We start from the raw sequence: 23,288 nt of genomic DNA, 5'->3' as shown, positions 1-23,288 counted from the left end.
AGGGGTCTTCTCTGGATTCATGTTTAATGGAAGCACTGGAATGTGGCCCTGCACTTGCCTTTCGCTGCAGCACTCGAGCTGACAGGGATGAGCCAGGGAGGCCCCACTGGGGGCCACGCCGGGGTGACGTGGGTGTCGAGACACAAACTGGCAGCCAAATGTTAAGGAGAGTGTGAGTGGAAGTGGCGGGCTGTGACAGATTAGAGAGATCATCCCTACTTATTACAATGTCTGCCAATTAAACTGGCATGTTTTAAACCAGTGATCCTCGAATCTGGCTCGGAGTCTGTGGAGCGCCGCCGCTCGCTTCTGCCTTCAGACTGTTAATTGAACTCCCACATGGACGCAGGTTCTAAATTGGTCCTAAGAAGGTGCAGCTCTGGAACCTGAGGGTTCGAACTTCTTCAATCTGCAGATTAATACATTAAAATTGTAATAAAAAAAGCGTAAAAAAATAGAATAATATATCAATACACTTGGAAAAAAACAGGCTGCGCAAAAAGAAACAAATAACTAAAACCTCTTCACTGTGAAGCAGCAGTGACACAAACAAGTCTTTCTGTTCAAGATTCTAACCTGAAACTATTTGTTGGATTTCTTAAGGTGATGAAACGTATTCCTAAATTAATAAAAACGGTCAGAAAATCAGATGTTGAAGCCCATGAGAGCTCAAGTCTGCGATGTGGTGATGAAAGACGTGGCAACATGGACAGTCGCGTCTCCTTCCTTGATTTGGTGAAACACTTTTGTGTTTAAAAGAGCAAACAAAAAACCCCATTCCATCCCGGACTGTCCACTCTGCCTGCTGCATGGGAGTCTGCAACAAGGAAATGGTTTCATCAGCGTTGCGTAATGATCCTGTACAGAGTCAAGATGGTTCATGGAGTGCTGTAATTTTAGCACACGGAGCCCACTTTCTCCTCCTCCAGTGTCTCCAATTAACCTTACATATGCATGTTCCTCGCAGGTGGGAGAACACCAGGCTATTGATAGAGGCTCCACAGTGCAGCACAGATTTCTGCTCGCTCCACTGATACGGCGGTTTCGTGACTCTCAGAGGAATCTGATGTCAGAGCACCGTCATCAAAAATACTGTGGTCACTGCAGAGTTTGTGGTCCTTCAACAGCCGCTGTCAGAACAGCATATATACAGTATAACAGTAATAATACTGTAACTCCTCAACTTTGTTGTTTGTTATTATCGAGACCAAAATATGTAAATATTCATGACATTTAGCATAAAATAAAATAAGATGTCTTTTATTCATCGTGTATTTTTATTTATCTTTTTTTTCTCTTCACACTTTGAGCTCTCATCCACTGTATTACTATGTTATTACTATGTTCATAAGACATAAGACAGGCATATATATATATACATATATATTACATTATAAAACATTTTTAAGTTGTCATCCATGATAATGAACATTCATAACATGTTCTGCAAAGTCTGGGAAATGCAAAATGAAGTTTTATTAATGTATATTAATGCTTTATAGATGAGACCTTAATATTATAGTATAACCAAAAAACAAACAAGCAAACCAAAACTTGGCAACAATCTGAAAATAAATAAATAAATAAATAAAAATTGAAGCTTTGCATTTTTTTCTACATGGGTCTGGATATTTAATAAAATATTAAATTCAGAAAAATATTAATTGAAAAGTTCATTTCCATTTTTAACATCGAGAGCAACAAGAATGTCAGAGAAGATCTCATTTTTCACAGAATGTTCTGTGTTACGGAAGAAAGGAACCCAAATTCGACAATTTAGGTTACGTGGCCCGAGAGAGCTTCAGATGCGTGTAATGGCCGTGAAATTGTGTTTAGCACTAATAAAAAGAGTTAAAAAATGTAGATAGCATGCCAACATTGGGGCTCACATCTATTTTATCACATGACAGGCTGTTTTGTAGCGAAAAATAAAGGCTGTTTTCCCCATTAAGCATTTAAAAAAAAGTATGATGACAGGAGTCAGAGCTTTTTGCTGTTGTAAACTGTTGAGAGGCTTATTTCCTGTTGAAGTGCCTCTTATAGTCAATAAATAGAAAGTCTGATCACAGTTTGGCCCCAACTTTTAAGTGACTCCACATCCTCTGTTTCCACTCGGAGCTTCCATCCGCACAATTTGCAACCACAGCGGGTTGTTTTTGGCAAAAACACTAAAATGAGTCCACATGACTCTCCAATAGCATCCTGGTAATCAGGACCATCAGCTCGCTGCAGTCTGCTGTCACAGCTCAACACTCGAATCAGCGCAGCACCGGGGGGGTCCGACACTCTTGCTTCCATGATAATTCCAGATTTGTACTTCAGCGGTGCGCCCTGTTCTAAAAGACGCCATTGCAGAACAATTGAATTCATTTAGCAGGTCCTGTGCATAGCAAGTTCTCAGACGCCACAGTTACGCCCCATCACTTTTTTTCACAGCCATCACTTGGATGTAGTTTTGAAAACAAAAATAAACTGTAGGGTTTTTGCACCCTGAGGGTTCAGATGAAGCCGGCGCTCCAGCTGAGAGAAATGGAGACAGGAAGGAAATAGAAACGCTAATTAGTTGAACGTATGTGTCTTCTAAACAATAAAAGCTTGGAAGAAACGCTGGCTGGCAGATAAATATAGAATCAATCTGAATATTTCAAAACATCTTGTCCTTTGCTGCGGAGGCCGGCAGAACATTCTTTTATCACCAAGAACCCTGCTGCGCGTTTAAGTTGAGGAAATAAAAATATAACTGCGATGATCCAGACGTGTGAGAAAGACTCAGCTCCAAACAGAGAGTTGTAAAAACAGTGCACGCTTGTACTCAACTTCGAAATACACGAGTAGAATGTGCTTATGTATAGTAGTTGCACATTGATGAAGTTTCATGAAACAGTGTCCTCATTTTTAGAGGGCGCTGTCTGCTGTATCATCTTCAACTGACAATGGAACCTCACATTATTTTAAAACCAAGAGCATAGTGATGGGTAGATGAGCATCATGAAACAGTGTCTAAATGGAGCTTTTGGTATAGAGATAATGTAAGGTTTCATTGAATTAGTAGTAGATTTTACAGCAGTCAGTGCCATCTGGTGGCCTCTGAAAAGATGGACACTGTTTCATGAAACCTCATCTACCCATCACTGCAAGTAAAAGTGAAATTTCAACAGTGAAATGTTCATTAAAAATCTACAATTTGGCAAAGTATTTTTGACAAAATATACAGCAAAAGTGAAAATACAGAATTGGGAATGAAAACTGGTAAACTGCTGTATCATGAGTAAATATAGCATGAGTATATATATTCTCCTGTCAACCTCTGTGTGTGTGTGAGATCAGCATAGCATCATAGATTTATGTCAATGAAAATGAATTGACAATTAATGAAACATAAAAAAGAAACTGAGATTAAAATGTCAAAATAAGGCAACTTCTTACCTCTTGAAGTTAGAAGTACAGATACAAAACTAATGAAAGTTTGTAGAAGAAAGTAAAAAGCTGTTAGCATTTAGCCTGACCTCCTTTCATCATGAATATGAATTTATCATTATTAACTTTGACTTGAAGACTGTTGAAACTCGTGACCTGAATTTTTCACAGTAGACACTATACAATGACATGTTGCGGCCACTAACCAATGTATCGCTGGCCGGATGAGGCCCGCCACCCATGAGTTTGAAACCAAAATCCTAATGTCCACTATGTAAAGTTTCTAAGTGTCAAAGAAAGAATTTAGTGGCGTTGTAGGAAGCATTGAAAGACAAGGAAAAGTTCTTGAATAAACTCAGCAGAGTTTGGTGATAAGTCCCCAATAAAGTCTTCAAACCCATGCTATGTTATCATAGTTAATAGTGAAACACTGAAAACTCTGCTCTTCATAAACCATTAACTTCAGTTATAGCTACAATCACAGAGTCTAACATCCATTTATCTGTCAGGCCGTGGTAAACCGCTGAATATGCATTTTCCGACGGGAGATTGGATTGTCATTTTAGTGTCCAATTTTTGGTTCAATATGTTTTCAAAGTAAGGAGGGAGCGGACTGAAGCGGGGTCAGCTGTCCCATTAGACTGCAGTCTTACAAAAACAGTCATTACGCTTTAATGTCTTTTCAGCAGGGATTTTTTTTCCCCCCTCACCATAGAAAATCCAACCAGGAGACGAGTTTCCCTGTCTTAAATAAGCCGGAGCATGGTGTCGGGCTGAAAGCAAAGATAGGATAACATGGAGTTTTGTGATGTTCTTTGTGTAGTGCAAGACTAAGCAATCACCAGATTGATTTGCAGTTGAGCGTGAAGCTGCATCGATGAAGATCAGCGTCTTTAAGTCACAGCAGAAACTACAGAGTAGACAAGTCCTTGCTAATGATTCGCCTCTGTTCTGTTGAAGCGAGAGATAAGCAGGCTTTAGATTAATGCCTCACAAAAGCAGCCTGGAGATGCTGAAAGAAACTGCTCTTCTTATAATGGCATCTCAACATGGGAGTCTCACCGTGAGTCTGCCAAAACTAACCCAACAAAAAACACATTTTCCCCATGAACATTTGATAGAGTCCAGCGACAAACACATATATTTTCTTTCTTTCAAAGAAAGAGTCACTAAAGTAAAGTCATGGACTGAAGAAGGAAATTAATAGTATTAAAATTGACTGAATGCAGTAGCAGTTTCAGTGACATGTTGCTACATGCAAAATAAAAAGGAGCGTCATCCGAAGTCTCACCGAACACCACGGAAGGCAGAACATATGCTTCCATTGAAACTTAATGCGTCAACATACTTCAGCTGCCTTCGGCATCAGTATAGGACGCCGACGTCCAGTTTTCAACGTCAGAATATCACACCGTAGGAGTGAGGTTATATTTGGGGTAAACTCTGCTAGTTGTCAGATTGACTTGTTGGCTTATAAATTGCTGCACATTTATGTAATTCACTGTGCTTCCTAAAGTGCTTCAATAGTGTACGCTGAAATTTTCCCCTGAAGCTGAGTCAACTGAGGCGTGGAGTAGAGCAGGGGTCTCAAACTTCGTCGCGGTAAACAAGAGAAGGACCCAACAACATGTCTCTTCACTAAACAAGACACTTGTCATATCAGCCATATCAACTCCAGAGGGGTTTCCATCTTTCCCCATTTCATTTACAGATCAACAGGGGTTGGACAAAATAATGGAAAAACGTTTAAGGTGTCTCCATTATTTTGTCCAACCCCTGAATGTTTGATGTTTAAAACCTCAGTTTGATAGAAAACAGTAACTGAGAATAGCTTTGAATGTAATTTGGAGTCAGTTATATGTATTTAAAGCTTCCGTGGCCACTTGAAATGACTCGCTCGGCCTGATTCGGCCCCCCGGCCTCGGGTTTGACACCTGCGGAGTAACTGTAGCCACAGATTGAATTACGCAGATGTTCCTTGTGCACCTTCCTATTGGGGTATGTGTGAGGGAGAGATGAAATAACTCACAGACTCACACTCAGTAGGTTTAAAAGACACCAAAAGTGCCACTTTACTTAAATCTTCAGTTACAAAGAAAAATTCACTGAACTGACAGGGTGAAGATTTCGAACCACAGAACACATCCAAAGTTGGGAGGCATCCTGCTCCCACAACTTCATCCGTCCTCCCAGCTCAGGAGCAACATCCGACTCCAAGTGTCCATGCACGGTCGAGCCGACCGAGCCGCCCGACCCGACAGCGAGTAAACGCCTACCACGCTCGAGCTACCCCGGCTTTCCCACTGGCTTCCTTCCCTCTGCTACTCTCTACCTCCTGAGATTGGGAGAAGAACCGAAAAGACACTAGACATCATCGACAGAGCAACAAAGTATTGTAGCAGCCGAATAGGCATTACCCTCTGTTTGAGATGCATAGAGCGAGACCTGGCCAGGGTAATCTCTCTTTTACAGAAACACGATGAGGAACATGCAACAACAACAACACTACATCATTAATCTCATTGCTTCCCGGGCTTTCAAGGACATTCAACAATTGAATAATTTACAATCATTCATGAATTAACAAAGGGAGAGTGGATTTTGGAAGTGCGGCGTTGATCCGAACAATAATTAGAGCCAGACACTGGAACACAGATTATGAAAATGAACTGATAATGAAGGCGTTCTGCAATCTGGCCTTCCAGGAGGAGAAATATTTACATCCATTACATCGCCTATCATGTCTGAGCTCACAGAGGTCAGAGGCTCTCAGGTGGACGCGCAGAGATTAGAGCATACGAGAGATCGAGCTGACAATTCAGGTTTGAGTCACGATGGGCGCGGAGTGAAGACCGCCCAGGTTTGGATCGAACGAGGAGGGCAGATTATTTGTTTGAAATTTAGTGGCTTGAGTTCACTGGAAAGGAATTTAGAGAAGGGTGCCAGGTTTACACAAGCGAGTTCAGCAGCCAAAACTTCAAATCTGGAGACGCTGGAATGGCTTCGTATCTGTGCTGAGTAAAGGAATTTTCCTGGTCGGCTGTTGGAGAGCTGAGCTACCAGACGTAGCCCATATCATCTTCCTTATAATCTTCCTCGTCCTCGTCGTCTTCGATGGCGCCCCTGGGGTGGATCCGGCCCCTTCTCTTCTTCTGCCTCTGCACAGGATGCGTGGTGTCTTCTTCCTGGTCGTCCAGAAGGATCACCGCGCCGCCGCTGCCAAAGTCCCCTGAAGTCTCGTGGTCTTCGTCTGTACGCAGGGAAATAGCAGAGTGGTAACAGCTGCAATATGTAAACTTCTTTCCAGTCAATGAGTTCATGTTTCTGTTGTCGCACTCGTCATTGGTCTTGGTCTCGAGACCACTTGTTTAGGGTCTTGGACTGGGTGGACTTAGGATTTCTATTCAATAGTCAAGACCAACAGAGAGAACTGTCATCATTGGTAAAGGAAGGATTCTGGCTTTTTGTTCAGTTTTGTTGTGTTTTTTCTTCTATATTTATCAGAGATCTCGATAATAGTCTCATCTGGAGTAGTCTCCACTACAACACTAGTTCTTGCTTCGTGACCAGAAAAAAACATTTGACCTGGACCCTGGTGAGAAGCCGATTTCAGGCTCCCCCCAGAGACGTTTGTAGTTGGTGTTAAACCGAATTGAATTGGTGCTGTTTCTTTAAGGGGGAGCTCCATGGCTGCAAAGTAGTGATGTGTAGATCTGTTTTCATGGTACAGTATTGAAGGGTTGATGAGGTTTCACGATGCAGCATCCTGGTGTATACTGAAAATTACACAGCAGGATTTACTCTGAAAATTAGAACACTGTTTCATCAACCCTGCAACACTGTTTCATGATACCTCATGGACCCATCGCTACCTCAGGCTACGATCTGGTGAGGGTCGCATCACAGACTTGTTTCTCAGACTCTTGACCAGGCAGCAAACTGATTTGTGCATAAAATATTTGTATTTCATTTAGAGGTATTGACAAAAAATATTTAATAACATAAACAATGTGATTTTCACAAAAAAATGAAGAAAAAAATTGAAAGAAAATCAATATTATAGGAAGGTATTTATAAAGATTTCATTGCTCAGCACTAGGATCATGGGATCAAACGTTTTCAACAGCTAAAAGGAAGATTAAAAAGGGCCTGGTGCACTCAGTAACATTGTACTTCAAGCTCTTCTGCATGTCATTGTTGGGATGATACAGTAATCATTGATACGATGATATGATATGTGATACGAATCATATTGTGTACGAGACATATTGTGAATAAATAATATGACAAATATTATTTTCCTTAACAGGTAATATGATGTTAAGGAAAATAATATTTACAAAAAAATGTACTAATTTGTATAGAAAGTAAAGTCAGATTTTAAAGTAAATATTATTCCTTACAAAAAAAACAACTATAATTAGTCAAAAAGGTCAAAATAGTCAAAAAAGAAGAAAGAAGGCAAACTAGTAGAAATTAATAAAATAACAAAAAGATTCTGGAAAGACAAAAATAAATAAAAAAACAAGTAAATAAAGACATTGTGATAGAATAAGTCAGTGAAATTGTTTTAAATTGCAATTTAAAAAATCATGAACATTGAGACAGTTTTGACTCCACAACTTCTTGGAACACAAAACAAAGCAACCTCAACCTCATGTGGGCCGGAAAACGACTGGCAACAGGCTGCATGAGGCCCTCGTGCCACACTGTGCTCAGGTCTGCATGAGATGAGACTACTGATCCAAGTCCCCTCTGGCCTTCGATTAGCTGCTACCTCTGATGACTTCATGTTAAATAAAACAGCAAGGATTGATCTGCTGCTAGTTGGAGATGTATTATTCATTAGTAAGCTCTTCCTGCTGTTGATCCAGATGTTGCCGAACTTCCTGGCAGGCTCTTAATAAAGTGGACACAACAATCCACAGAGCAGTGAGATAGTTTTCTCGACTTCACAGCAGCAGGGACGTGGCTGGGGGGTTGATGAAATCACTGTGGCTTCTTGCTTCTCTGTTGAATCATGGGTATTATCCTTTCATAGCGCTGGAGCAGAGGTGTCAAGCTCACACAGAGCGGCCGAAACAAAAAATAGTCATGGGCCAAACAGGATTAACATTTCACCACTCTGCTGCTTCTACAAACAAGTGATGAAACCACAGAAGAAAATGATAAAATCATCCAACGTAATTAGCATACGCCCCATCGATGCGCTAACACTATTAAATCTAAATAAGCATTTATGTATGGATAACATGAACGCACTACTGGCAGGAAAAGTGGCCCTTTTCATCTTTGCTGGGAACGAACTGTAAGATGAAACATTTAAACGTGTCTGACTTGACGGTCAATTCATACAGCAGCGGCGCGCTGGAGTCTGTGATATATGTTGGTCATAACACAGTAAAGGAGCATTAATCTGTGCAGCCCAAAGCAACAGCAGAGCTGGTCAGGAGCTACTGCTTAAATCTTTATTGTCAAGCAAGTAGAGCGTAAGTCACAATTCTGCAGCCACTGGCCGTTCGGTTAGAAGCTGAGGTTAGAGCAGCCAGTTTTAGATGGAGCAATTGGTCTGTTGTGTTGGAGTGGCACTTCAATTGTAGGTGCACTTTTTTCCGACGACACAAGAGCTGCTTCACCGTCAGGGGCTTTTTGGCAGCGGAGTATAGAGGAGTGCAGAGGTGGGAAATTAAATTTAAAGGGACCTGATCAAACACTGTCCTCAGGGCTGGGGTGGTGCAGGTTTCCCTTCCACCCAGTCAAGAACACACAGCTGAAACAAGCAACACCAGAGAGGCAATCTACGCATTACTGTCTTAACTAAAAACCCACCCATAACTAACCTTTACACACACAATTTAGAGCTACCAATTCACTGTGTTTTTGGACGATGGGAGGAAAGCGGAGTGCCTGGAGAAAACATACAAACTCTCCACGGAGAGGTCACAGGTTGACTGCTGCATGACCCAGTGACCTTTTTTGCTGTGAGGCAGCAGCACTCACCAGTCCACTGAAGCCCTTACAAGAGCACAAATTGAAAATAAGAAATATTGTTACCCTGGACTCACACCAGATCCAGTTTCAGTGCGGGGCAAGTCATCAGAACTGCAACACCACAACACTGATGTTGCATTTAAAGAGACCAAGGCCGTAGGTAGAGGCTACTTCATGTCTGCTGTTTTCTTCGTTGTTATATCATAGGCTTTTTATGGACACTGAACAGCTCAATGTAGCATTTCCCCCCTTGTGTTTTCCTGGTGCTTGTTTGTTCCCGCACGTCCGTACTGCAGCCATGTTGGGTGTCCGGACTGTGGATGCAGTCAGATCCTCCTTGTGTTTGTTTGTGCCCGTTTTCAAAAACTTGTTAAAAAATAACGCTTCAGGTCCATTTTTAATAAGACAGTATACAGAAATCCAGAACTTTCCCAGGGGTATACGGTACTTCCTCTGACGTGTGGTGTATATCTTGTAGCCCAGACCTGGGCAAAGTGCGGCCCGGGGGCCAAATGCGGCCCCTTGAATGTATTTATGTGGCCCTCGTGAAGTCAGAGACTGAAGTCAGAAACTATAAAACTGATCACGTCTGAATGTTTCAGACAATTTTGTCTTGTGCACATAAGGTCCTTGTTTTATTTTATTTAATTTCATTTATGTTCGGCTTCTTCTCTTTTCTGTAGATTGTGAAATGTGTGAGACACATTGAGAATCTTGAATGTGGTTTAAATTAAATAAAACACAAAAAAACAACATTTTGGGTGCATTTTTTAAAGTGTAATCACTAGGTTTAAAAGTGTTTTTTTCAATTGTCTCTTGCCCTCCTCTCTTTGGGTTTGACAGCACCTCGTCACAGTATATAACCTGGCCCCTTAGACAATTTAATTGCCCACCCCTGCGGTAGACTATACCACTGATATCTGCTGTCATGTTGACACTTTTTAAAATTTTACTATTAACTAATTTCATGCTTTAATCGCCTCACCTCCGACTCGACCGGCACCCCAGCGCCACAAAAAACAGACAAAGAAACTAATAATAAAAAATACAACTCAATACACTGTACATAACTTTATCCAGAAACAGACCAAACATGATGCCGCACAGCAACGTACCTGGATTTGGTGTAAATTTTGGCTTATATTGGTGCTACTGAAAATAGCTTTTAAAGAAGCAAATCCTACTCTGCTTCAAAATATAAATCATTAAGGTCAGTAGTTGAAAAGAAACCTGAAAATATCAAAACAAAGTTTCACTTTCTCACGAGGGCTGGGTAAACTCAGCCGCAGGTGGCCCCCATGCCGCATGTTGCCCTGGCATGAAATACTGAAAAAATGCCTTCAGTCCAACTGGACGGCCAGAGGAGGACGTGCTTGTGTGAACGCCGTGACATACTTCATCAATATTGTATAGGTGGTAATTACTGGCTTTGATGAAACCGACTGTCCTGTGAATCCATGAAAGTAGACTCAACACTACAAACTAATTTTCTGATCTTTTAAATGATTCATTTGGAAACCCTCTGATGGGTAATATGTAACCCTATAGGACGCTCGCATGAATTCTGCTCCATGCGCTCCTCTCTTCACATTTTACATCTCATCTGACCCATCCAAATCCCTCTGAAGCAGAAAACAAAACTCTAAATCAAAGGCGTGGGTCGTACTGGTTCAGCGGTGTCAACGCACCCACGGAATTTATTGAACTTGTATATGCCAACAGTGGTGAGAAGAATAAGCCGCTAGAATCTGACTGCATTATTGCCAATGTATAATTCCAGCTGGAGGAGTTTGCAACAAAAAAAAAAAAACAGCCATGATATTTTCAGTCTGATACAAAGGTCACAAGAGGACATTTATGTAATTTACACATCATAAATAGCACTGAGGCTTGGTATTTCTGTACCTTCAATGATTAGAATTTATTTGAATATATTTACATCCTTAAAAATCTGTATCTTGACACAGAACTAAGTTTATCGAGCCATGAGTTTATCAGGAAAAAAATAGTTTATCTCTATTCAAGATGTCTCGGCATATCATTTCACATACAATACACTTACTCAATAGCTCAATGCATAATTTCATAAATAATCATGGCTTCAGGGAGAACATTTTTTGCAGGGTCATAAACAGTTTGTTGTCATAAGGCATGCGTCTGTGTCATGTCCATCAATTAGGCTGCATAACAGAACTCTTCATCGAACACTCTGCTGACAAACATGACAAATGTTCGGCAAAGACTTGCAGGACGGCGGTGTTTAATCAAAGCGGCACACAAGGAATATCAGCGGGAGAATCAGTCATAAACGCGGGACTCTGGAGGCGTGTCTAATGTTATCTATTTCCTTAGCGATCATTGATGCATCGATACTGCGGGATGATGAATGGAAACTGGCAGGGAAACATTTGATCTGCGTGATTTATTGGTATTTCCGCTCGCGCCATCAAAGATCTAAATTGGATTGGGAAACATTGCAGTGTTTCTTTGTTTCCAAGATAGTGAGATGCGTTTCTGAGAATACTGGATAGTCTTACCGCAGTTGGGGTTGCCTTGTTTTCTGGAGCCGGCTAGCTCGTTGCCGTATTTGTCCACGCACCAACACTGACCGGTGCTGCCGTGGCACTGGGTGGGTTTGAAGTAGCCCTCCTCAGTGCAGCGAGGGATGTAGGCCCCTGTTTCACCAGAGAGAAGCGCTTCCAATGAAACACACAGCAGATAACAGGGAAGAAACTTGAGCATCAAATTAAAACGGTGAAGATTTGAGATCAGTCGGATCAGGTAAGATGAGATAAGATGTTCGTGTGACTGGAAGAATGCTCCCAAAATAGTCTGCGAGGATTGATCCACCGTTTGAATGGAGATCAGTTGCACGACAAGACAGTATATTCTGCTTAAAGGGAAGCTGTCACTTTTAATAACACACACACACACACACACTCATTCATGGACACATCTATTTTGTGATCCAGACACATAACTCATGCTGTTTTTTGCAGGCTGACTAGAGAGCGAGTGCAGATGGATGACATGAACCAGGTGTCTGAAAATGTTGTGCAGTCTTTTGACGATATTTTGGTTCGATTTCAGTAAAAATACAGCAACAAATTATAACGACAGCACGGAGAAACCCTCACGTTCATGTTGCGTCACCTTAGAGCAAAGGGTGGAAAACTGGGTTTCCATAGGCCCCATATTATACATGGGGACTGTCGGAAGTGGCTGTGATGACAGTTGGAAGGATGACACTTAATTCACAAGGGGAAGAACAGGACGAAGGAAATACTCAAGTGTGCTCATACCACGACTTTACTTAACCTTGGTTTGTTTTACATACACTTTACTTTGAATTTTTCCAATACAGACTAAATAAAGAGCCATTGCTTGTTAAAACAATGTGATTTAATTCAACATCTCAAATATAAATATAAATTAAAGAGAAAATAATGGGGACAAAAAGAGAAAATGAAGTCCTGAACAAAGAACATATATTTGGAATCAACATCAACCTTGTGGACTCTGAGTCTTTTTGACTCGCATTTGGACACCACTCACTCTTACTGTGCAGTTAAATGCTAATAAGTACCCACGTCCATTGCTGGGTCCTTTGTCCCACGCCGAGGATGACCCTATTAAACCGCAGAAAATTACCTGGCTGACCTACTTCACTGCTGTTTCATTCGGGCTTTAGTCATAAAAAATTGGAAACGATCAACTGTGGAGCCGTTACTCAGACATAATTCCACATTGCCAGTAATACTGTTTTACACTGACCCATAAAACCTAACAAAGGGTCAAATGTGGCCCCTGGGTCACACTTTAGAAGGGTCTGAATTAGAAGAACCACAAAAAAAAACACCACTCAAAGTGATGATTTTCAGCTCCTGTTTTTCTACTTAACTAAAGAAATGAATAAAAAAAAGTGAATCAATTTGAATTGAAAAACTGAAACAACAAAGTCTCGGGCTTCCACTCATTCAAACCCACCTACGAGGCTCTTCCTTCGACTCTGGTTCTGAATCCTGCTCTTCTCGGCTTGACATGGCAAACCTACAAGGACAAAAAAAACAAGGAATTCAAAGAGATAATTTCCGCTTAAAACCAGAACCACTTCACTCAAACAGCACTTTCACTTGTGCCGTACTTTAACTCAAAACCTCTCCATCATTTAACTCTGTATTGATTTCCCCGCACTTTACGTAGTTATTTCTGTCTCCCGTACTAGACAGCTTTGCTTCTGATTTTTAAGTGTTTGCCAGACTCTATTCTTCATCCTTTCAATCATTCAGAAGCGACAGAAATAAATTCCTGTTCCATCAGTGAAATAATGGTATTCACCTATACCAAAGTCAAAAAGAGAGACACAAGGGAGCTTTAACAGCTTTAGATTTTTACTGTTCTTTTCTAGGCTTTTTTTGAAAATGCATCTCAAGGTCCTGACAACCGAGACTAGGCTGTGAGTGGATTCATTTGTGGTACATTCCAGCATCTGATATGATTTTATTTGTGCATTAAATCTTGAGAAAATGATTCTAAAACTACATCTGCACTCACCGTCAGGTTTCTGGAAGCAGTAGCACCACTCATTGTTCGACAGCTTCCCATCTTTAAAGGAGTCACAAGAGTTGAACAGTGGCTTCATGCACAGCTCATACTTGTCCAGGTAGATGGCGCTGAGCTCTGACTGGTCCAGCAAGAGGTCAAAGTTCATGTCAAGCTTGTTGAACATCCACCCGAGGGAGTCTTTACATATGGGCAAAATACTGGTGTCAAAATCTGGAAAGAAAAGGACATTTAAAAGTGAGGCTTTTGTCACGCCTGGACAGCAGATCGTGGCAGATTGAGACTTCAGCTTGGCACAGCTGTGATGTGTTGAGATCTGCTGTCATCGCGGAGAACAGAGCGGGGTCACTGTCGACATCACCACAGACTCCCGTGAGGATTGGAGACAGAGGGAGAGGCAGAGAAACACACAGTTCAGAGAGACACTCACGGCCAGCGGTGGAGTCGAAGCTGTCAGAAGATTTGAGGTCTCTGTTGGCGTCAAGGTGCAGAACTCCGAACCAGTCCTTCAGTCTGGCAGCCAGACTGTGGAGATCCTTGTCAGCACAGGCTACACATGAAACACACAGGAAGGACAGTGTTTATCTTAAGTTTTTCTGACATATAATTATAATATATGCAAAACCTCATTATAATCATTATGAAAATGAATGTAGGTGATGGACAGGTAGGCTCTGCTGCCTTCACAAAGAGCAGTGCTCATCTCCACCCTGAAGTTTGATTTAAAGGATTTCACTGTCCTCATTGCTGCAGAAAAAAGAACACTCCCTCTAATTAAAAGGTAAAAAGCAGTCGGTGTCGGCGCCTTACAAATCTCTGCTTGTTTTAGCTCCTCAAGACTGACAGGGTCTGAGTGAAATTCACGCAGACCTCTGCCTCTGCTGTCTCCCTCTGCCTCTCTGCTTGTCAGTCTTTCTCCTGCGCTCTCTTTTCCGCCACAGCTTGATTGACATATTTTCCCCTCAACTCAGCTTCTTTTGAAAGCTTAATAATGTAGCCAGCAACAAGGATCTTAGTCCATCTCTCGCAGAGCCTGCCAGCTGAATATACATGACTCAGTTTTACTGTGGGTCATGAGGAAGGATGGGGGGGTATTTAGGTTTTGTTTTTCACGGTGCAAAAGATATATTGGCCCAGGATATATTGGCAATAGCCTGTGTAACAAGTCTAGGATCTATTAATTATATATATATATATATATATGATAAAATAATAATATATATATATGATAAATACATTATTACTATATACAATAACATCTAATTATAAATAATATTTAAATATATTTCTTTAAAAAAACACACATATGTTATGTTATATGCATATATGTTATATGCCTGAAATTAGATTCACTTTTTTAATTGAGTCAGACCTACCTAAGTGTCTCCCAGATGGACGAACAGCCCCTAATGATGTCTGGGATTTATGCATTGGTGGTGTAATAACACAAGTTCTCATCCATTTCAACAGGTTGTACCATCACTCATATAAAGAAGCTAAACTGCTTTAAAACAAAACATGAGTGCATGCTCCATCTTCATTTACGTCCCAGGAGAAAATGTCTTCGCTCCGATTCTACATTACAGTGTTATAGATCGAGACGGAGACATTATTACAGTCTCAATAAAACAATGGATATTGCTAGTAACAGAGAGGAGGGGAAATAACATTTATCTGGTCAGCATCTGTGTGATATTACCTCTGGGGTCTCGATGTGGTCAGTGTGTAGATGTTTGTGTGATATTGTGAGAGTCAACTCCAAATAAAACCTCAAGGACCAAACAGATAACATTTCCAGCGTTAAAGCGTCAGTGCTAAATCCTCCCTTTGCTCACTGTCTAAATAAAAAGCTTGCAGGGGTGGGCATCTGTAGCCTTTTTGCTGTGTTCTGAAGACAAACTTCAGAGGATGTGTCACTACCTTTCTCCTCTGAAATCTGACATTTATTTCTATGTTCCTGATCCGTCCTTCCTCTGCTCAGTCCCTGCTGTGTGGGTCACGCTCAGCGTGACTTGTGCTGATTGCTCTTCTTCTTCTATTGCCTGTCCGACTTCAAGCTGTCAATATTCCTTAAAGCTCACCTGAGGACCATTCCGATGAACGCGATGCCGCTATCTTTCCGATCGCTGTCGACGGCTCTGAGTGCTCAGTTCCCCATCCCAGTCCTTATAATCCTCCAACACTTCAAAATGTGCAGTGTTTCTGTTTCTCCATTCAGTCCCCACCACCGGCCTCTTATCGCCACCTCTTACTTCACTCTCTCCATCACTGTTTTTTTTGGAGTTTGCCATCGAGCTCTCAATAACACTCAATGGAATCCTCTTATCTCTTTCTTTGTATATGAATCAGATCACTTCAGGCGAACCAGACAGCGCCATCTGAGCGACAAGGGCTTGTGGAGCATCAGAACGCAGCAACAGGAAACTATACGCAAAAGAACTTTGTCTTAACTCCTTCACCTTCTCAACCAAAGCACCTGTCAGGAAGTATTAAAGATGTCAGATGCCCAAATCGCATCAAAGTCTTTATATTAGCTGTTACACAGATTGCACCGTTGCTGCTTAACTGGATTTGAGGAGGGCCGACGAGTTAATATGTCTGAAGGTAACCGGATCATGTGGCTTAAAATAACTTCATAAATGAATCAGGCAGTGATGGATGGCGTCCGGGAGGACTTCAGTGGACCATCACTTTGCTTTCAGGAGGAAAACCAGTGCAGCTGCTTCATCTGACATTCATCAAACCTGATGCTGATAAGAAGACGTCTTGAAGAGGTCACACAGAGCAACGATGCGGAATGGCGACAAAAATATGCTCCATTGAGACTTCATAAAAAAATGAATGAGTCAATCTACCTATTATTTTAGTTTCCATACAGAAGTATTTGCTCCCACCTCAGGCCTTCATGACACTGACCTCTCATATAGTTAAACAACAGGTTTACTTCATCAGGAGGAACTAGTGATGGGTTGAAACATCATGAAACACATTTTCAGAGCTCAGTAGGTGGCGGTCTTAAAAACGATGTAAGGTTTTTGTGCAGTGTTTGTTGTTGAGGTCTGGAATTCGGACAGAGTGATTACTCTGTAGCTACTTATTTTCAGTTCACGATATAGCGTCCAGTAGTTTTCTTTCATATAGATGACCTTTGGCACATTTTCGCTGCTGCAGCTAGAAAGCCGAATTCACATTATTGAATGGTTATTTTATGTTTTTTGCCTGTAAGTAGATATGCTTGAAATATGAATGTAAGCAAGTTGTTTTGTTTGTTATATGTAATATGTACATGCTATATCAGTGTTGTCAACTGATTATGTTCTATTCTCTTGTATTTTTTAGGATTACAAAGTAATTGGCAGCTGAAGACATTTCTTGTCATATTGAGACTTGTACTCCAAATTAGGCTGTGTGTCTTCCAGCGAGGTGATGACAATCTAAGTGACTTCTAGCGATTATATACTAGTGGCCAGGGATTATTTTAAGTTTACGGCTGTAGAGTTGCAGGAAAAAGGTTTTTCTCCCTATTTCCACGACAATTCTTCATAGTTATTGAACATCACTGTGAGTTGTTGATGTGAAATAAGAGTTTCATTGGAAAAAAAGACAAAACAGCAACTGGATTTTTCAATTTATAAGACAGTAAAGATTTTAGACTGATATGAATAAGCAAACTATAAAAAACTATATTTACATAAACAAAGTTTTGCTCAAGGACTTTTACGACTCAAGTTTTTTGCAAAATCCAGGTGTTTTTCTTGTGTGGAAAGACTGACAACAGTGAGACTCATGCTCAAAAATCTGAAACAGCACACCCTACATACCTGCCCAACTAAAATAAAATCACTGTCCCAGTCATTTACTAACTGAATAGACGCTCTCCACCTTGACCTCCAAACATTTTCCCCAACACCTCTCCACTTGTTTGGCTCCCTCTCAGTGTGCAGCAGCGGTGCAACTTTCTTGCCAGCATTTTTTTCAGATGACTCTAAAGCTATCGAAGTGAGAAGACCTCTTGGATCTGGACATGTGGCAGAGCATCACCAGTGAACTGGCTTGTGTCACTGCTGAACTGCAGGGGCTACTGCAGAGACAGTTCTACGAACACAGAGCCCCGGTTCTCTGCTTGCAGATGGAGTTTGAATTTTGTCAAGAGCATAAACCTTCCAGGAGTTATGCTCATTTAAATTCTGTCAGTGTCGACAGGATCATCAATAAAGGACTAAGTCTAGATTCTCTTGATTCCTGGAACAAGGAGAACAAGTTGCTGTTGCTACATCACAAATTACTGATGGTTCTGAATGTGAATCGTTCCTCTAGACACAGAGGCTCTTTCCCAGTCAAACACACGAGTTGCCCAAGACTATTGATCAGTGCTGCTGCTCAAACATCCAACGGGAATGGTGCCAGGAAAATTGCTTCCTCGTTCTTCAGAAATTCAGTCTTTCACTGTGGCATATAATTTCCCTCTCTGATCAATGATAACAGATTGTACAAGAAAATATCAAATAATGGAACCTAAAGATTTTTTGTGACACTCACTCACATTAAAACTCATTTGGGAAAGACTTTTTTTTTTTGCTACGCAGCCAAGCCGACATTCACTGCAAACATTAAAGTACCTCATCCATTTATATATGAAGCAGAACAAAAAATCTGACCTGAATCGAACTAGGTGTCAAAGGTCAGTGATTTTCTCTGCTCAAACTCCCACTTTACCATAAAAAGTTAATGATCTGACAAACTTCAAAAATAAATCAAATAAAATAATAATACGTTTTCATTAATTTCCTTTATATGTTGAAAAGTGATTCCGTGTCATCCTCACAGTGAAATTGTCTTTTGTCAGCAAATCAAAGCATTATATTTCAGCTAAACATCTGACAGAACTTCCATGTTTCTTCTTCTTAAATTCTCTTTGATTCTGTGTCAGACTCATGCGGTGAGCAAACCCCACTCCCCGACGCCCGAAGACAAGGCAGTAAGTGACGTGAGCATCCACGGATTTGGGACTCCGCGATAGCGCGATTGCCTGAGGGGTTACATTTTCCCATCACATCTTTCATTCTCACAATACGTCAAGAAGCTTATAAAAGATAAAGGCAGTTACTAAAGAGGATTTATTATAATCCTGATATTTTTATTCAGGAACTCCACCAGAGAGGTAAAGCTTGATTCAAAACTGACTACTTAGAATACATTATTATACATCAATATCACCCAGACTTTTCAACATGATGTGATTCTAGAGTCACCGACGACACCCTTGACAGCGGTGAACTGTGAAGTAAACAAGTGTCAAAGCACCTCTTCAGTTTTAAGTACTGTTTACAATACATTACACATTTATCACCATGACACACCAATTACTCCATAATACACTTATTTTACTGTCACTAGTGTATGTAAAATGATATTATGAAACTTTCTTTTCGACTCTCTTCCTCATTGTAAGGGCCTAAACCTTGTCAAATGACATGCACTGAACACTAAGATAGCTGTCATTTACAGCCAAACCAGCATTAGAATAAGTTGCAAATTTACCAAATATATGTATATATTTTAAAGTGGGTGAAGACTGATAATATAATATATTCAAAATAAATATGTATCGATTCTGATCCATGAATGAGCGAGACGCTTACATGCACACACGTGATAAAACGAAGTGGAAACACAACACAACACAAAACATATGACATGGACGTGTATCGTTGTTGATGGTTTAATGTGTATTTGACAGAAGAGTCACATAAGAAACATCATAACTAAATGACAAGAACATGTCATGAACTCAGCAAAAATGTCAAAACTTTCTCAACATTCCGTTCCACATCACAGTTGAAGTCAGGAGTGATCGGTTCTCACCACACGAAGATTTTTGGTCTTAAATGTGACCGTTTTTAGAGCTGCTTTTTGGTTCAAATTTACCCTTTACACATCACACGCCTTAGAATCCGACATAGATTGGGGAACACACAGTAACCATTAATAAACAAATTACTTGTTTATTTAGGGTTAACACCTGGTGAATATGATGTTGTTTAGAGGGAACTTTCTGTGACTATTCCAGGGTAAAATCCAGTCAGTCTTAACAAGAGACAAATCAATACATTATAATGATTCATTACTGGTTATTTACAGATAAATTATTTAGGGTAATACATTTTATGTAATCTAAATTGTGACAAGCTTATAAGAGTTGAGGTACTATGGGTTTCTACCACGCTCGGTCAGGAAGGAGCGAAATCCAAAACGGTACTCCCCTTTTATCCGACATCTGTGGACTCTTCTAGATCGCAACAGACCCACAAACATGGGCGACTCTTTTATACTTTAGTCAAGTGAATGACGAACGAATACCACCAAGTAACATTAATAAATGTCTCAGTTTCCTGCCGTGTCTCTTCGCGTCTGAATGAAAGGAAAGTGATGGCATGTTCACACATTTCAAGTAATAAAGCTGAATAATTCTCATTGAATTTTATTTATTTCTATTAAACCATGCATTCACGCATGAAATGATCAAGTTCTGCTCCTTCCAACCATGAGGATGACGCCAAAGAAGTGTTGCAGAGCATTGCCAGTGTGCGAAGAGGAGGGGCAGCGTGAAACTTTTCTTGCTACACAAGATAACGCTTGTCTAGAGGAACTTAGAGGTCTAAAGTTGAATCGGAAGCCATGGCTATCCAGTGTCATCCAAATATAGTCATATAAGTGGTCGCACCAGAGCTGGCTCCTGTTTTGGGAAACTACAACGCCCCACATCCAGGTTACGCACTCATCCACTCCAATATACGGGTAAGGTCTAGGTGTTAGTATTAGGGTTCACCACATGGATAGGTAATGCCTACTGTACTTACCGCCATGTGACAAAGTGTCAATAGCTATTAAATCCCTAAAATGGCTGTGTGTTTTAGTCACTGTGACTCAACGCAGGAGGCTGCTCTGGTCGTCAGTATAGGACTTAAAAGTCAACTTCCTGATGTCATTTTATTTTATTTTATTTTTTACGCCATGGTTGTATGACACAAGGGCTAATTAACTTCATTAATACTCTTGAATACATTGAATCAGTCAGAAAGCGACAAAAGCAGAACAACCTCTCTAAGGTCACAAGACAATGTCCTTTCACTTTTTAACTGGTGCAACTTTTATGCCCTGCCATTCTCTTTTTATCACTTATAAATGACTCGATGCTGAAATGAAGGGGAGGTGCCACATCAAGGGAGAGAGAGAGAGAGAGAGAGAGAGACAGAGAGGGAGAGAGAGAGAGAGAGAGAGAGAGAGAGAGAGGCAATGATCACCTTCAGACATTGAGAAAAATGAACAGATAGGATCAGGTAGAAAGGTAAAAGACGTTGTGGAATGAGGTGATTCTTCTTAACAAGGTTAAAGAGGAAGACAGAAATAAGGTGAGACAAGAAAATGGGATATGTAAGAAATAGCCAAGGTCAGATTCATTAAAAGATACAACAGAATGTTTGATTGTCCTCTTCCTCGCTATCAGACTCCCAGAACTATTTCAGCCAGAGTGATTTAGGTTTGGCTTTGATAATGATCAGTAATACACAGTTTCTCTTTCCACCTGGAGACAGATGGAAATCGTTTGAATGGTAGGAGAAGAGATATCGTCGACAAGCAGACTCATATTTTATCATTCTCCCCTGGACTCTACGGAACTTTTCAAAAAGGTGCAGAGTAATGCGGCCTGGATCCAATCTTTGAATCAGAAGTTGCCGCAACATGAGAGAGACTTGCTTACATATTTAATAGTCAGGTACATTGAAGCACCATCAAAATTTTGGGTACTGCATGAAGAAAACCGTGCTGCACATTTTAGGAAGGTGTCATCAGTATCAAAGCAACATATGGTACCAAGAGCAGGATGACAGTATTTGACACGCTTATTTGAATCTGTAATTAAGATGCGGTCACTTATACTATAGCTTGATATTTTTTTATTTAAGCCATAAGACAAAACATGAATCCGCTAGTTTTTGGGTTGAACATACTGCTTGCATATGGCTCATCACAGCGGCTTGATGAAGGAGGAGAAAGCACATAACAGAGTTTGTTGGCAAACTGAAAAAGCACGGAAGCATAATGAGTAGATCAGTCAAGAAGAGTTATAAATACGGAAGCTCTACTGAAAGCCAACTTGCAATCCTGCCAAGCTGCAGTGGAAAAAACTCACCCCTGATACTCCATGTTACTTATGATCCTGAGCCAGATTGAAGATGCTCACACATATGGAAAAAGGTATGGGGTGGGATTTATCTTTCTATCTGGAGAGTAAAATCCTGGGGAACATATTTACATCACAGTGGATCGGCAATGTAGGTCAGATGTTGGTCAATATAACATTGAACATACCAGGTTTTGTTGGGAAAAAAAAACAGTTAATATTATTCATCCGATCCGATAAGCCAAATTAGATGATGCGGTTTTGGACCAAAAACCGATTGTGCTGTAATCCCAAATTCTTTTTGAAGGTAGAGACTTTTCCAAATGGGTTTACTGAGGAAATAATATTCAGAGTCACAGATTCTACTGCGACAGAGAGGAGAACGATAATGGCTTCTAGGACAAGAAACAGAACAGACAAGGCAGTTTAAATGAAAATACACCGGAGCGAAAGTCATGGATTAGAAGGCAATATAGAATATATATAAGTATATAAAATGTAAAATTAAATGAAATGTAGGTTTATTTAAGGAGTAAAGAAAAATAAGATCAGTTTACTAACAAATCATTGCACATAATATAGCAAAAATTGAAACATAAACATGTTAAATTTCAATCTGTCTTGTTATATATTATATAATACTAAAGCAGAAAGAAATGTAATATGAAAAATTTAGATGTCAAAGTTTGTGAGAGCTTTCTAAGGACCAAACATGAGACAGAGCTTCATCCTGAATTTGCCTTATTTGTTTTAAAAGACAGGAATAACACTGCAGCCTCCAGAGAGGACATCCGGAAATGTAAACACAGGTTATTTTTAATTATAAATTACTGTTTTTGTTCTTGTGGGGAGAGAAAAATCCCTCAGCAACTGGCATGTTTGGAAGAGGACAGGGAGCGAGGAGGCCGATTAGAGGAGAGTATAATCTATTCTTTTGTTTTCCGTTGCGCTTGGAGACCAGCGTGGTAGTCCAGTGAGAAGTTTCACCCTCTTTCTCCAAATGATAGTCTTCAATGAAAGATGAGACTGGACAGAAATATGTGCTGTCTTTCAACAGCAGAAACAATGTCTGTGACATCCACCATGTGACAGAGTGGTCATGAGCCTGCCTTCGTGTGGAAGCGAGATCAAA

The 23,288-nt window shown here is 40.5% G+C and overlaps 1 protein-coding gene across 2 annotated transcripts in view; it reads right to left on the bottom strand.

Annotated features, from left to right (window-relative positions):
• Positions 1-5,460: 5,460 nt before the first annotated feature.
• spock1 (SPARC (osteonectin), cwcv and kazal like domains proteoglycan 1) overlaps positions 5,461-23,288 on the bottom strand; it is a 38,031-nt gene continuing 20,203 nt past the window's right edge. For both annotated transcript variants that reach the window (XM_053879679.1, XM_053879678.1), the window contains exons 5-9: positions 14,402-14,521; positions 13,963-14,184; positions 13,396-13,458; positions 11,946-12,083; positions 5,461-6,667 (exon numbers count right to left, since the gene is read on the bottom strand). In XM_053879679.1, the coding sequence (XP_053735654.1) occupies positions 6,474-6,667; positions 11,946-12,083; positions 13,396-13,458; positions 13,963-14,184; positions 14,402-14,521 (737 nt within the window). In that variant the 3' untranslated portion in view covers positions 5,461-6,473. The remainder of the gene's footprint in view (positions 6,668-11,945; positions 12,084-13,395; positions 13,459-13,962; positions 14,185-14,401; positions 14,522-23,288) is intronic.

Source organism: Synchiropus splendidus, chromosome 11 (assembly GCF_027744825.2).
Source record: "Synchiropus splendidus isolate RoL2022-P1 chromosome 11, RoL_Sspl_1.0, whole genome shotgun sequence".
NCBI classification, from domain to species: Eukaryota; Metazoa; Chordata; class Actinopteri; order Syngnathiformes; family Callionymidae; genus Synchiropus; species Synchiropus splendidus.
This window is presented reverse-complemented; position numbering and strand designations above follow the sequence as displayed.